At 34.8% G+C, this 15,463-nt stretch overlaps 1 protein-coding gene across 3 annotated transcripts in view; it reads left to right on the plus strand.

Annotated features, from left to right (window-relative positions):
* The first annotated feature begins 1,161 nt into the window (after window positions 1–1,161).
* Window positions 1,162–15,463, plus strand: part of LOC126885912 (uncharacterized) — a 163,115-nt gene continuing 148,813 nt past the window's right edge. For all 3 annotated transcript variants that reach the window (XM_050652717.1, XM_050652719.1, XM_050652718.1), the window contains exon 1: window positions 1,162–1,321. In XM_050652717.1, coding sequence (XP_050508674.1) covers window positions 1,267–1,321 — 55 coding nt within the window. In that variant the 5' untranslated portion in view covers window positions 1,162–1,266. The remainder of the gene's footprint in view (window positions 1,322–15,463) is intronic.

The following is a 15,463-nucleotide window of genomic DNA, read 5'->3' on the forward strand; positions in this document are numbered from 1 at the left end:
CTATCTTCTTTTCCAGCAGGTAACTTCCAAGTGTATAGCACTCTAGGATCTCGTTTGAAGAAGTTTTTGGCTATTAACAGGGTGTTCTCTAAGTAGGATTTTTTTGTCTATTTAGGTTTATTTAGATATTTAGGCTTCTGTGGATTGTTTGTAATTTTAACACATGATAGAGAAGCACTCTACCATTTAGAGGAATGACGTATGGGACTGATTGCTTACTTGGTTGGTTCCTCCTGAATAATAAATTTATCTATCTTTTGTTTTTTTTTCTGAACGAGGTCATCTTACTTCACTCATTCCCAAGATATCTATTTTCATTCTTACCTCTGATTCAGTGTTTGCCAGTTTCCCAGACATAAATAAGCTGCGTACGTCCTAGGTGGCAGTAGTACTGCCCTACTATCCAGTTCCTACTATCCTGTAATACATTTGAATTCTCTATGCACTTCCTTGGATCTCAATAGTAGTTGACGGGGGGATTCTTCGCCAACGCTTCCAATTTAAGGGGTGCCATGGACTGAGGGCGATTTTTTGTTTTTTTCTGCCATTTAGATTTGAAAAAAATATAATGAAATGGTTTTCATTTGCCTTCCCCATCGCAGTACCACAATCATTCAAACTGCTCCAGTCATGCTTGTGATAGTCCAGTTTCAAGGAGGTATAGGATCATTTCCTCTGCGCCTTGAGCTGGTATTGATGATCGCTTTTGCCCTTGATCAGGAGAGATAGGAAATAAGTAACTACATTTTGGAAGGAAAAAGGGGTGGGACATAACTTTTCTCAGCAAGGAATTGAGATCAAAACATGGTTTGCGTGGGCAGAGTCGCTCTCCTAAAGTAAGCCTATTTTCTACAGGAATCATAAAAAAGTGTCTACTCGCTACTACTTATGTAGTAATGCGATTACGTTAATACAAAAATAACGTTTAATAACTAATGTTTTCTCAAATAAATAATGTTTAATAGTATTTTTTCTATTTATGAATAACTTTTCTTAAAAGTAGTCGCCTCCCTGAATCGGCGATTTTTTCAACTAATATTCGTGGCCGCTATTTGGAGGTTTTATCGTAGTTTTAGTAGAAAATTCAGAGTTTTTTGAATAAACTAATCTACCTACTATATGTGACATTGAATATTCATAATAACAGGTAGATATATTTGTCAAATCTGATGGTTCTCAAACTAGAGTTAATTTTTTCTTTCTGACGGGTTTTTATTTATCTATGTTCCACTCGTAATTAATTCAGTGAAAGCAACTTATGGAAATATGAGCGGCGAATATTACGCAGCTGATAAATCAAGTCCAAAATTCTTTCATAATGGTAAGTTCATATTCCTTTTCACCTTTATAATTAAGATACTTCTGTATGAAAGTAGATCTTTAATATTCTAGTATTTAACTGATTGTGTGGAACCATGGCATAATTCGAAGCTTTTAATAGTACAATTTTGTTAATTTTGAATAGGTATATGAAGTTATTATCGCCCTTATGTAGTTAGTTGCAGTTTTGTTTTCATTAAACATACCTTTAGTAATGTACTATAATATTTCTTTAGTTTATATTATTTTATATTACTAACATTCACATATTTAACACCATTGAAACCACTTTTTATCCGTGTGAACATACTTATCTATGTATGGCTAACAAATAATACAAAACAGTTTTATGGCTTATTTTAATTAGTTTATTTTTATAAATTTATATCTTTTACATATCTTTTATTCGTTACATATGAATTTAGATTCCATATTATATAGTTCACTATAACAATAGTGATTCGTCACTTAGTATACCAGAATTCTCGGTTGGATGGATATTATTTCAACTTTAAACGTACTCTAGCTCTTATATCAATTGGGTTTTCCTGTTATACAATACGCATCTCATCACCTTTCATGTAGCCTACCTTGCCTTACCATTCTAGGTCATCATCATCATCATTGGCTCTACAACCCATGGCGGGTCTTGGCCTGTTCCAGAATCAGCTTCCATTCCTTCCTACTCTTCGCCTTGGTTTTCCAATTTCGCACTCCTAAAACTCGCAATTCGTCTTCCACCTGATCCTTAAATCGTGCTCTGGGCCAGCCTCTTCTCACTCCATCCGGTCTCTGGCTATAAATGAGTTTCGAAGGCTTCACCTCACTCATTCTCTCTAAGTGGCCTAACCACCAAAGCTTGTTTATTTTGATAGATCTACCAATACTAAATACTAGGTATTGCTAGATCAATTACAATAAATGTGGTAAAGCTCAAAATTATAGCGTCTACGCCATAATCCGGTTTCCTGCACGCCTTTTAGTCTAGTCCCAACATAGGGGGTCCCGTGGGCACTTTTAGCTCTCCGCGATTTGATGATGGTATTATAGGTTTTTTTTGGGTCGCTGAAACGAATGGAAGTGGTCTGGAAGCCACTTCTGGTTTTTCCCGAAAAGCTCGAAATAATGCGCTATCTACAGCAAGTTTGTATGGTGTATTCCACGAATATACGTCTGTTTTGGATTATCGCAACAACGAATATTTTAGTGTGCAACATAAGAAGTACGAAATATTTTGCTCTAATAATTACTCCAATAAACAACAATATAATTTGCAATTTACTTTCGTTCTTCATATTTTGCACAGTAAAATATTCGTTGTCGCGATAATCCAAAACAGACGTATATTTTTGCGGAATGGGGTTTAGTCTTTTTCATAGTATTTTTATACGCTAAATCGATTGCCACTAGTCGTGATAGCTTAAACCACGTTCCGACTTTGTTATTAATAAATTATTGCAAAAATAATGATTTATAGTACGTTTACTCACGGTTTTTGCTCTAAATTAAAAAAAAACCACTTGTATTGACATGAAATTTGGCATACACGTACCTAACATGTCAAACAAAACAAGTGATATTATGCCGATGTGTGCTTTTACCCTGGAGGCGAATTTTACCCCTTTTCGGGGGCGAAAAGAGAAACCATTAAAATAAATCCCGAAGTAGATAAACTGATTAATTCTAAGCAAATTTTGTCCTATACAGTTTTTTTTACTAAATCAATACCTTTCGAGTTATTTGAAAGTGAATATGTTCATTTTTCAACAAAAAAACCACGTTATTGGTGGTTTTATAACCACTTTAGAACTAACGAAACTTATAGATCATACAAAAACAACATAAGTAAAACAACTTGTGAAGCGGTACCGATTAATTTCATTTGAGTTGCTAATTAGGGGGTGATTTTCCTGTTTTTTTTACCAAAAAAAATAGGCCAACTTTATTTTGAGCGTAACTTGCTTATTTTTGATACTAGATACTTTTTCAAAAAACAAGAATAAAGGTTTTTTTTAAACTTTAAAAAAGTTGTAATGAGTTTTTCTCACATTTTTTGGTTATTTTATGTTGAAATATTCGATTTGGAATTCGACGAATATGAACCTGTAGTTCATTAGCTACAACTCAGCTTCTGCTGGGTCTACGGACCTCACATATACCAAATTTTTTGAAGTTATACTTCTTTAGGCGCGATTGAGATTGAGGGTGAATTTATATTAATCTGCGCGCATGCGCACACCGACAGTATGGTATTAGTCGTTATACGGGCTCTGATTGGGTGTTGAAATGATCTGTCAATAATAAATAATTGTTCAATATGAAGGTAAACAAATGTATAATATATTAGTTTTATTGTTGTGAGGACAGAAACAAAAAAGTTTATAATTGTAGTGACATTTAAATAGTTTTTAAAAGCAACAGGTACGTAATAATTGTAAATGTATCATAGGTACCTACCTATTTGAACCTACCAAAATACATAGTATGTAATACTTTTATTTACATAATTTGATTAGCATCAAAATTTCTATCAATGTTCACCTAATATATTGTTTTCTTACTCTATGTTTTGTTGTATTTTTTCAATTCTAAATCATTTCAATTCAAAATCAAAATAATTTAATTTAATTCAAAAATGTCAAAAGCTTAATCCGTTTAGTTAGTCGATCTTCGCACATAATGACACATTGCCTCCGTGGCGAAGCGTTTAAGGCGAATGAACCCTAATATACCAACCGCGCTGATAGCTGGTTCGAATCCCAATAAAAACTTTTATTTTTTTATTTTTTTTATACACTTTATGATTCTAAGTATATTTATTATATAATTTTATTTTCAGAAAATACGTATTTAGTTAAAACATTTTCCGACAATTAATGTTCAGAAATCATTTGTGGCATTTTTAATGTGTTTGTGTGTGTTTTATTCTTTTATTATTTTAATTTTTGGCACTGTTTTAATAAAAATGTTTGAGAAGTAGTAAGTATAAATTAGATTAATATTAAAATAAATATAAATAAAAAGTATATTAATTTCGTTTAAATCATATAATAGAAATATAAATTCTTACGTGCGTACAAAGTACACACATATTTTTATTTCACTTTTTTATAGTCGTAATTTTTACTAAAAGTTTTTTTTAAAAAATACTTACTTTGTAAGTTATTTGCGAAAAACCGTCTAAAACGTGCGTTTTTTGTTGAAAAATGAACATATTCATTGGCAAAAATATCGAAAAATATTGACTTAGCAAAAAAACTGTATAGAACAAAAGTTACTTAAAATTAATCAGTTTATCCACTTCCGGACTTATTTTAAAGGTTTCTTTTTTCACCCCCGAAAATGGGTGAAACTCACCCCCAGGGTAAAAGCACACATCGGCACAATATCACTTGTTTTGTTTGACATGTTAGCTACGTGAATGCCAAATTTCATGTCAATAAAAGTGTTTTTTTTTAAATTTAGAGCAAAAGTCGTGAGTAAACGTACTATAAATAATTATTTTTGCAATAATTTATTAATAACAAAGTCGGAACGTCGTTTAAGCTATCACGACTAGTGGCAATCGATTTAGCGTATAAAAATACTATGAAAAAGCCTTCAAACTTGCTATAGATAGCGCATTATTTCGAGCTTTTCGCCGAAAACAATTATTTTGTTATTAACAAAATAAGAACTTATTTTTAGTAATCGCGACTAGTCGCATTCGATTCAGCGACCAAAAATACACCAGAGAAGACCTTAACACTATCAATTTATTTACAGCGCTTCTAATAATTCCTGAAAAATACCTAATAATACCTAAATACCTAAATAACCTAATTTAATCATAATTTGTTGGTAACAATGAAACGCACCACATTTGGGCTTCCAGACCACTTCCAGTAAATTCAGCGACCAAAAAAACCTATAATACCACCATTAAATCGCGGCGAGCTAAAAGTGGCCACGGGACCCCCTATGTTGCGACTAGGCTATGTTTACAGATGTCTGAGGATTTTACTTTAAAAACAACCTAACCGTTCTTCATCATTTTTTGTTATCGTCCATGCTTCTGACGCGTAAGTGAGGACGAGCTGGATTAGAGTTCTGTATATCAATATTTTTGTTCTTTCTGTGACTGTTCTTAATCCATAATATACTCTATGTGATAGATATATACGTCTATTAATTTCTGCAGTTGCTGTATTACTTTGGTTGATTTTTGAGTCTAGACATACGAACTCTCTTACTCATTCGAAAGTGTATGTTCCAACCGCTAGATCTTCAGGTTCTCCTACTTGATTATTATTTGTGATCTTCATATATTTAATTTTATTAGTGTTAACTTGTAGCCCCATTCCTTTTGCTGCTGCTCCCAATGCCGTGAACGATGGAACCAGGCCGCCTTTTTTCTTGCCATGATATCAATGTCATCTGAATACGCTAGTATTTGTACACTCCTAATAATAACGGTCCTCTTGTTGTTATTCCAGATTCTCTTGTTCTTGACATTCCATTCTGCACTCTAACCCTACACTTGACTGTTGAGAGGGTTGCTTTCACTAACCTCACTAAGTGTATTGGGATATTAAATTCGACCATTATTTATTTTATTTATCGTGTGGCATAGATACAATAAGAACACATAATTTAAAAAAAGTATATAAAACATTACATGAAGTATCACAAACGAACATCTAATGTATTAATATAATGTAAAACATTTTCGGTCGCATTCAGGAACTCATCGAAAACTCCAGGGTACCGCCTTCGGGGGCATTCCTTAATAATGTGGCGGACGGTCTGCCGTTGCGCACCATAGTCACACTCAGGAGTAAGGGCCTTTCCCCATCTATGCAATCTGTCAGCACATCTACCGGTACCTGTTCTTATTCTGTTCAGCGCCGTCCATGTATTGCGGGGCAGTTCAAAGCCTGGCGGTTTCTGATCGATACAGGCCATTTGGTGTGATTCCTGTGATGAGTCGCTCTCCCATTGTCTTCTCCAAGCATTGGTGAGGTCGAAATGTTCCTGATGTAGGGAGGTGGCCCTTAACAATGGGGGATATCTGGAGCGCAGTCTGTTCATTTCAATATCAAGCTTATCATGGTGGATGGGTAGTTGATGGTTAGCCTAGATTTTCTCTGAGAAGAGAATGACTTCTTCTTACTTTCGGCGGTGGAATGTGACTCAGAATGGGAAGCCAATAGTTCGGTGTTGGTCGAATTGTACCTGAGATCATTCGCATTGTCTGGTTTAATTGGGTGTCAATGATCTTCGTGTGTTTGCTATTGAGCCATATCGGCGAAGCATATTCAGCCGCCGAGTATACGAGTCCGAGAGCGGATGATCTGAGTACGGAGGCTGAGGACCCCCATGTGGTGCCACATAGCTTTTGGATTATATTATTTCGCGTCTTCAGTTTTTCTGCCGTTCTTTGTAGGTGTTCCTTAAAACTTAAAGTTCTGTCAAGAGTCACTCCAAGATATTTTGGTGTTGAGTTATGAGTGAGTAGTCTGTTTTCAAAGTGAACGGAGAATTTTTTGTTGGCTTGGGCATTATTCAGATGGAAACAGCACACCTCAATTTTCGTTGCATTGGGCCGTAGCCTCCATTTGCGGAAATATTCACCCATAACAGCAAGGTCATCCGTCAGTATTGTTTCTGTAACATTCATGTTATTATGTCTTGCTGCAATGGCCCAATCGTCAGCGTAGCCAAATTTCTGCGAAGTTGTCCTAGGTAGGTCCGCGATGTATAAATTAAAGAGTAAGGGTGCCAAAACAGATCCCTGTGGTAGTCCATTGCTGAGCTTCATTTGGACACTTCTTAAGTTGCCCATTGTGATGTGAAAAGGTCTGTCGGTGAGCATGCTATCAATGAGTTTGGTTACCTTTTGGCATGGGATGGCACGGATCAGTTTGCAGATTAGTTCTTGTCTCCAGACGGTGTCGTATGCAGCTGGTAGGTAAATGAAAACAACGGATGTTTTTTGCTTTCTTTGAAAACCTGCTTCAATATGTGCTGTTAGGGATAGAATCTGATCTGTGCAGCTGCGGTTAGGTCTGAACCCTCCTTGCTCAATAGGTATCACCCCAAATATGTTGTTACTAATTCTGTTGTAGATTAAGCGTTCCAACAGTGTATAGACACAGCTCAGCAGTGTAATCGGTCTGTAGTTTTGGGGTTGATCATTTGCTTTTCCTGGTTTCAATATGGCTATAATGGAGGCCTTTTTAAGGGAATAGGGGATTTCTCCTGATTTTAATATATCTGTGTAGAAATCAGCCAGCCATTTCCTAGCATATTTGCCACAATGGAGTAAAAATTCTGGATGTATTTTATCGGAGCCGGGTGCCTTTCCAGACTTAATTTCTGATATTGCTGAGGTAATTTCTTCCGGAGTAAACTCGTCAGAGCATTCAGATGTAGGCGGGCATGCAGACTTTAGTATTTTTAGTTCTTGTTTTATTTTGGTGATGTGGTCACGATCTCTAGGTGCCCTTGAGTTTGCTACAATGTGGGGGCCACTCTGTTGGGAACTATTGGTACTTTGTCTCTAGTTGAGTGTCTGCTACTACCAAGTTTTCTAAGTAAAGACCACGCTTTTCTGCTTGATTTACTAAAGTCTAGTTTTTCCACAGTTTCCATCCATTTTTGCCGTCTGGCTGCATCCAAACTTTGCAGCAGTTCGTCCGCAATTTCTCAGTCTTGGCTTTCGTTGTATTCTTGATACAATTTTTCGCATTTTTCATCCCATCCTGGGACATAATATCTACGATATCCTCTGGGTATAGTTTTCTTCGCTGTAGATATAACCGCGCCAACAAATCTCATATAGTTTGTACGTGTTGGAGTTATCCATCCGAGACATTTGTCCAATCTAGCAGTAAAAGTCGTCCAATCTGCTTTTTTAAAGTTCCACCTAGGTCGAGGGAAAGATGTTATTATTGGTATTTTGATGCCAACTTCTATTACAACTGGTCTATGTTGGCTATGTGGAAAATCTGGGAGCACTGTACGTGAAGCTGCCAGGGGTTGATTGTTTTCGTTGGTGGAGACAAAGCATAGGTCTGGGTTGTACGGCGTTGATTCGACCATGACTTCATATAATGCGTTTCTGTCGATACCATCATAGGCACATCCAAAGTCATCACCACAAACAAATGGTGAGTACCAATATCATACTCATATGTTTTTACCAAAGCTTGTCTTAGAAGGAATATTTGATTGATCGTAGACATTTCTTTGCGAAACCCACACTGGTATTTGCCTAGTATATCATTCTAGGTATTCTATTATTATTATGTTAAGATTTCGAGTTCTTTTCACGATTTAAGTATATTCTTTGCAGATACTCCATACATCCATAATGTTATTACCTACTATCTTTATCTGACACTTCACTGCCTCCTTTACTCTGATTATCTGGATAAGTTTTGCTACGTACTTGATAAGTTTTATATCTGTTTGTGTTCATTATGAATCTATGAATGTTTTGATAGATGAGTTTTTGAAATCGGAAATACATCAATTTTTATACATATGTACATTGTACAAGTAGGAAGGAAAGACTTTCAGTTCATGTTCTTGTTTCCAGATTGCAATCGATAGAAAATCTTAATTCTTTAAGTCCAATAATACATACCTTTGGGAATTAGTTCACCTAAATAAGATTAAATTAGATACCTACTTAGCATTTTGATGATATAATTCATCATTTGCCTCATTTGAATAATCTGGTTAAATCAATATGAAGTAAATAAAAAATAAGTTCCTATGTAATTGTCGATTACCTCATTAGATATTTCAGAAAAGAATTTTAAATTATTTTATTATGAATCATCAGTAAAAATTATTCGAGGTTATATAATAAGTACTTGCTGTATAATATTAATTTTGTTCATTTTTATCACACATGACTTATTTATTACTTGGTTTGCAATATCTAATTTACGTAGATTTTCTGCAATGTTATGATGTCATGTATGTAATTGGCTTCTTAATGTTTATTACCACTTTTCACCCAATATTGCGAGTGATGCGGACGTTGAGTGTCGATATTTTTGAACTGCCTCTTCATCCAGAAGACGCAAATCGTTTGCGACATAAATTCAATTTCGTGCGATCAGCAACTAAATCTATTAAATTTTCTGTCATATTCGTTAGGAAATTAGTAAATTAGAGAAATATTTAAAACAAGTTTAGTATCCACCTATATATATATATATATATATATATATATATATATATATATATATATATATATATATATATATATATATGTTAAATCACTAACTTCTTAATTGACTTTTTAAAAAAGATTTATTTCACAAATTACACTTATACTTTGTTCTATGATAAATTGAAGTAAATAAAATTATATAATGCAAATATGTTACTAGCGAGAAACTAAAATGACGAGTGAAAAATAAAGTTAAAGTTCTAAATTTATAACCTTCCTACAAAATGTGGAATCGGCGTTTCCCACGAAAGGCCAGCTTTGGTCAGAGGTTGATGTCCATGCATGGTCAGCTATCTCTATGGGAACGTTTGCTGAAAGGATGATGAAATAGGAACTGATATTGCGAAACCAAAGAGCCGGTAACCCTTGAGTGGTTCAAGGTGACTATTTTCACATATAACAGCTCCCCTCATTAGTGAAAAGTCGATGCCTTGCTTCGACTTTTAAAGTTCGATTGGGGTTTCTGATATTTCTTCATTTTCTGGGCTTACGTCTGGTCTTCTTTTAAAGGTTAATCCTTTAAGTTTCTGTTTAATGGAACTGCTGCGATTTGGTGAAGGTGGAGGCGAGTCCTGCGGATAGTTCATGGCAAGTCTTGGAAATCTTTTGCGTCTACATTTGCAGAAGATGTATACAAAAATTAGAATGATAATTAATGATAAAGACAATATAGTGAACCAAGGCAAATGTTCTTCGATGAATGGTTGGTTCATGATTCGGTCGAGTTCTTCTGAATATTGGTCCAGCTTGTGTTGTGCAATGTTTAAATCGTCTGTATTGATCTTGTTAAGTTTTAATGGTTTCAAATTTGGTATGTGGTTTCTTCCTTCGAAATGGTCACAACATCTGTATGGGACATTAACTGGATGACTTCTGTAGGTTATATTTGGATATTTATCGATTTGATCTCTGGCGTGAACTCTGGTACTTCCAATAAATGCTGTACATTCGGGTAGTAATCTTAGAATTGTGTTTACTCTGATTGTCTGTGTACTGATGTCTTTTCTTGCACACTTAATCGTAATTGGTAATGGATCGGATACTGTTATTAACCATAAATTTCGGTCAATTTCCTGCACATTGTAATCTTGTGCTAAAAACGTTGACATCTGACAAGTTTTTGGTAGGACGCTAACTGGTTTCAATAACTGGGCTTCACAGATAGTATCGCTGTCTATTGGATAGGGAAGAATATCTGTGCACATTTTTTGGTTTGGACTAATTGATTTGCATTCTTCTGTGTTTCGGGGTAATACATACGAAATTGAATCATCATCTCGCGCTATATACTTATGTATTGTAGAAAGTGTATGAAAAAGACCAGTTTGATTATCTAATATTGGTATCGAATATAAGTGGTATAAGGTATAGATTTCGGGGTCGACTAGTGGGATTTCTAGGACGAATACAATTTTTGAATCCAGTTGATATGCTTGAAGCTTTATTATATCAATATACTGGGCTATATTTGAGGTATAGATGGGCAATGGTAATACATTATTTTGTAAAGATTGTGAGATAATCTTCAATGAATCTAGTAAATCATTGGGAGAAATAATTGAACTGTGTAAAATTTGCAATCGAGAAAAAGTGATGGCATTCAAAATGTCATTGAGATAATTTTCTAAAAATATGTAGCTTTCCATTAACGATTCACACAAATTTAAGGTTTGTAATTGTGCACGGTAAAATGAGATGTCGTCAGCAATGTCTATAAGAGTAGTTTCGATATCGTGTAGGTCTTTGTTAAAAGTTTGTTCGTCTATTTGTAATTTTTGAATAGTGGTGTTAAAAGATTTTATGACAGAAGTTGTAACAGAGATTTGATTTTTTAAGAGTGTTTCTATTTGATTTTCATCTCTAGTGATCCTATTTATACATTGATTGAAATATTCACCGTCTGATGCGTCTAAATTTCCACTAATAGATTTCCATAAGGTTCCAATACCATTGATTAATCCTCGTTTTTGGCGTGGATTATAGGCTCGTGTGTCGGCAATTACTTCTCTATATTTTAAATTTACGGAATTTGAAATTTGTCTTATCAAACTAATATGTGTTTGTACCTCAGATTGAAATGCAAGTTTTCTTGGTGTATCGGCATTTGTAAATTTATCTAGCAAGTTTTCTAAAATTTTGTCGTTGTTGGATATAGCAGTTTTTATAGGGAGCAATTCCTTGTAAACAAGTAATGTCCATTTATCATTAGATATTCGAATGGTACCTTCTTCGTGATAGAAGATTCCGACTGTATTATTTATGGGAGAGAGGTGAAATTGGGAGTAGGCGACTGAAAGTAGTCCATAGAATCTGCAAAGAAGAAATTTATTCAAAGTATGGTTTTAGTCTGTCAAAATTTACTTTAGAAGTTTGATTCGTTTGGGGATTTAGGATAATGGCAGAATTTGTAAATAATTCTTGAATTTGAAAAGGTCCATTAAATAAATTTTCAGATTTTGATTTTATTTGGGATTCTTTTACGTATACCTTGTCACCAATTTTAAAGTCAGGGCGTTGTGATGAAATATTTTCATCAAATCTTACTTTAGCTTTTTCTTTGGCTCTTTCTGTCTTCTCTCTGGCTACTTTATAAAAGTATTCCATACGGTTATTAAGATCTCTAACGTATTTGCTAATTAGGCTTTTTTGATTATATAGTGTTTCTGGTGGTCGTCCTGCAGTGTGTCCAAAGACTAGTTCGTACGGCGTGAAACCGTGTGTTTTGTTTTTTGTATTATTGTAACATATCACTGCATAAGGGAGGATCACGAATGGGTGATCATTGGGATTTTCGGATTTATTTGCTCGGATCATTTCTGATAGTGTGGCATGGAATCTTTCTACAGATCCATTGGATTGTGGATGACTTACACTAGAAAATGTTAATTTTATTTCATAGAGGTTGCATAGATCTTTAATTATGGCATTTTCGAATTCTCGACCACAGTCACAATGTATTCTTAAGGGTGTTCCGTAATGTTGGAAAAATAAAAGGAGTGTACTCGCTACGGTGACTACTTTCTTATCGGTTAAAGGGTATGCTTGAGTAAATTTAGTTAGTTCATCTCTAATGGTTAATGCATAGTTTCTAGTGGGATATTCAAATATGTCTATGTTGATTCTTTCAAATGGCGTTTTCGGAGTTTCCGTTATAACTAACGGTCCACTTAGATTTTTTCTGTAAATTTTAACCTTTTGGCAAATTTCACAGGCTCTTATATATTTTTCGATATCTTTTGCTAAGTTTTTCCAATTATATTTTTCTTTTATACGTCTAACAGTTTTGCAAGTTATTCTTGCCACAATGGTAATGTTCTAGGATTTGTGGGGTTTCGTCTTCACTTGCCTGTTTAATTACATTTTGGCAGATTTTTAATTTAAGTTCTTTGTCTGCAAATATGTAGGAAAATATTTCTAAGATGGGAAGTTCGAGATTATTTTCTATGCAATAGGTCTTTGATTCGTCAAATTGTTCCTGGTTCGCATAAAGTATGAGAAATAAGTATGACATTACTCTTTGTGGATCGAAAGGTAATGGGATAATGAAATATTTCCGATCCTTTACGGTTTTGCTAGATACGATATTGATCCTTCGGTTACTGTATTCTATATTTTCTTCAAATATGTCACCCATTATTTTTTCGTGCAGGTCCTCAAGTTTATTCTGCCAAAAAAAGGTAACGATATTCTTATGAGATTTATCTAACAGTTCTGCATTTGACGTTTCTACTTTGGAGTAATCGATAATAGATTTTGTTCTATATAATTCGAGAAACTTTTCGAATTCTTCGGACATCTTTTCTATTCCTTCTTCTGTGTCCTCTTTTTCTTCGTCTTCTTGGGTCTCTGTTTCATCTTTGTTAGATGCGTGCAGGGCAAGTTTTGATTGAAAGTCTGCACAGTCCTTAAAATGATTTATTTTTATTCGTGAGAGTGCATCTGCGTTTCTGTTGATTTTTCCTGAACGGTGCTCTATTTTGTAATTATATTCTTCAAGTTTTAGGCGCCAACGTGCTAGGCGGCTTCCTGGGTCCTTTATTGAAAATAGCCATGTAAGAGGTCGATGATCGGTGATAAGAGTAAATTTGCGACCGAAAAGGTATGGTCTGAAATGTTTTACTGCCCATACTATGGCTAGTAATTCTCTCTCTATTGTGGAATATTTGGTTTCTGCACTGCATAATGTTCGTGAAGCATAAGCGATTGGCAGATCTTTTCCTAACGGGCCTTGTGACAAAACGGCTCCAATTGCGAAAGCACTAGCGTCAGTAGTGAGTAAAAAGGGTTCTTCGAAATTGGGATATATGAGAATTGGGTCTGTCATTAGAATATTTTTAAGATCGTTGAATGCTTCTTTACATTCGGTATTAAAAACAAAAGGGACATCTTTTTGAAGTAATTTAGTCAGTGGTTTGGAAATTTTGGCAAAATTCGGTATAAATCTACGGTAGTAACCTACTAGGCCTAAAAATGATTTTATTTCTTTAGTTGTCTTGGGTTCTGGGAAACTTTTTATGCATGATACCTTGGCAGGATTTGTTTTTACTCCGTGTTCTGTAACGAGGTGTCCTAAGTATGCGACTTCTTTTCTTAAGAATTCACATTTATCCGGTTGTATCTTCAGATTTGCCTTTCTTAATCTTTTAAATACTTCTGTCAGTCGTGACATGTGCTCGTGAATGGTGGCTGAATAAATGATTATATCGTCCATATATACTAAACATCTTTCGTTCTGAATTCCCAGGAGAATGTTATCCATTACTCGTTGAGAGGTGGAAGGAGCATTCCTTAATCCGAAAGGCATACGAACAAATTCGTAATGTCCGTTGTCAACTGAAAAGGCTGTTTTTTGGATATCTTGTGGATCGATTTCAATTTGGTGGAATCCGGACGCCAAATCTAATGTTGTAAAGTACTGACATTTTCCAAGTTGGTCCAATAATTCTGAAATTTGTGGAAGTGGATAACGGTCTTCTGTTGTAACTTCATTAAGTTTACGATAGTCAATAACGACTCTCCATTTCTGTTTGCCGGATGCGTCAAGTTTTTTGGGTACCACCCACACTGGACTCGACCAAGCACTTACTGAATGCCGAATTATTCCTTGTTCTAGCATTTTTTTGGTTTGTGTCTTGACTTCTTCTTTGTGAACCTGCGGATATCTGTAAGATTTCGTGTATATCGGTTTCACGTTGTTCGTTTCGATTGCATGTTTAATTTCGTTCGTGAATGTCAGCTTGTCACTTTCTACGTAAAATATATCTGAAAATTCCGTACAAATGTTTAGAATTTGTTCCTTTTCTTCTGAGTTTAAATGGTTAATTCTCAGTTGTTTTTTAATTATTTGTTCTCTGTCTATAATTGGATGTTCGCAGTGATTTTCGTCGTAGGTGAAGATTGTCTCCAAGTTTTCTATAGGTTCGATAGAAATATTCGAAAATTCGATTACTTTTGGCATTGCATTAGCATTAATGACAGAAGTTAAAAAGTCTCCATTTTCGTCTACATGGACTAATGCGTGAGGAATTCGAACTTTTTCGATTTCTTGGGATGACAGTATTGCGTCTGTATTGGATAGGTTGCACTTTAATTTGAATATTTGCTCTGTTCGGCTATCAATCGAAATTTGGTTTATTTTTTCTTTTATTCGTTTTTTCTCTGGTCTTGGGATGTGTTTTTGTTGATCATGAGTGTTTACGTGAAGTGAGTTGTTACTTTGTTGAGCTTTAATGTTTGTGTTTGATTTCGGATATGTTTGAAAATTATTTGACGGTACTATTTTTGTAGGAAATGTTGTCGGAGTATTTTCTGTGGGCTTATGTGTGTCTTGTCCAACTTTATGCAGGGTAAGGGTTTTGAAGTTTGTATGAAGTTGTCTGGTTTTAAGGTCTATTACACATTCGTAGTGGTCTAGGA

The sequence above is a fragment of the Diabrotica virgifera genome, chromosome 6 (assembly GCF_917563875.1).
Source record: "Diabrotica virgifera virgifera chromosome 6, PGI_DIABVI_V3a".
Taxonomy (NCBI): Eukaryota; Metazoa; Arthropoda; class Insecta; order Coleoptera; family Chrysomelidae; genus Diabrotica; species Diabrotica virgifera.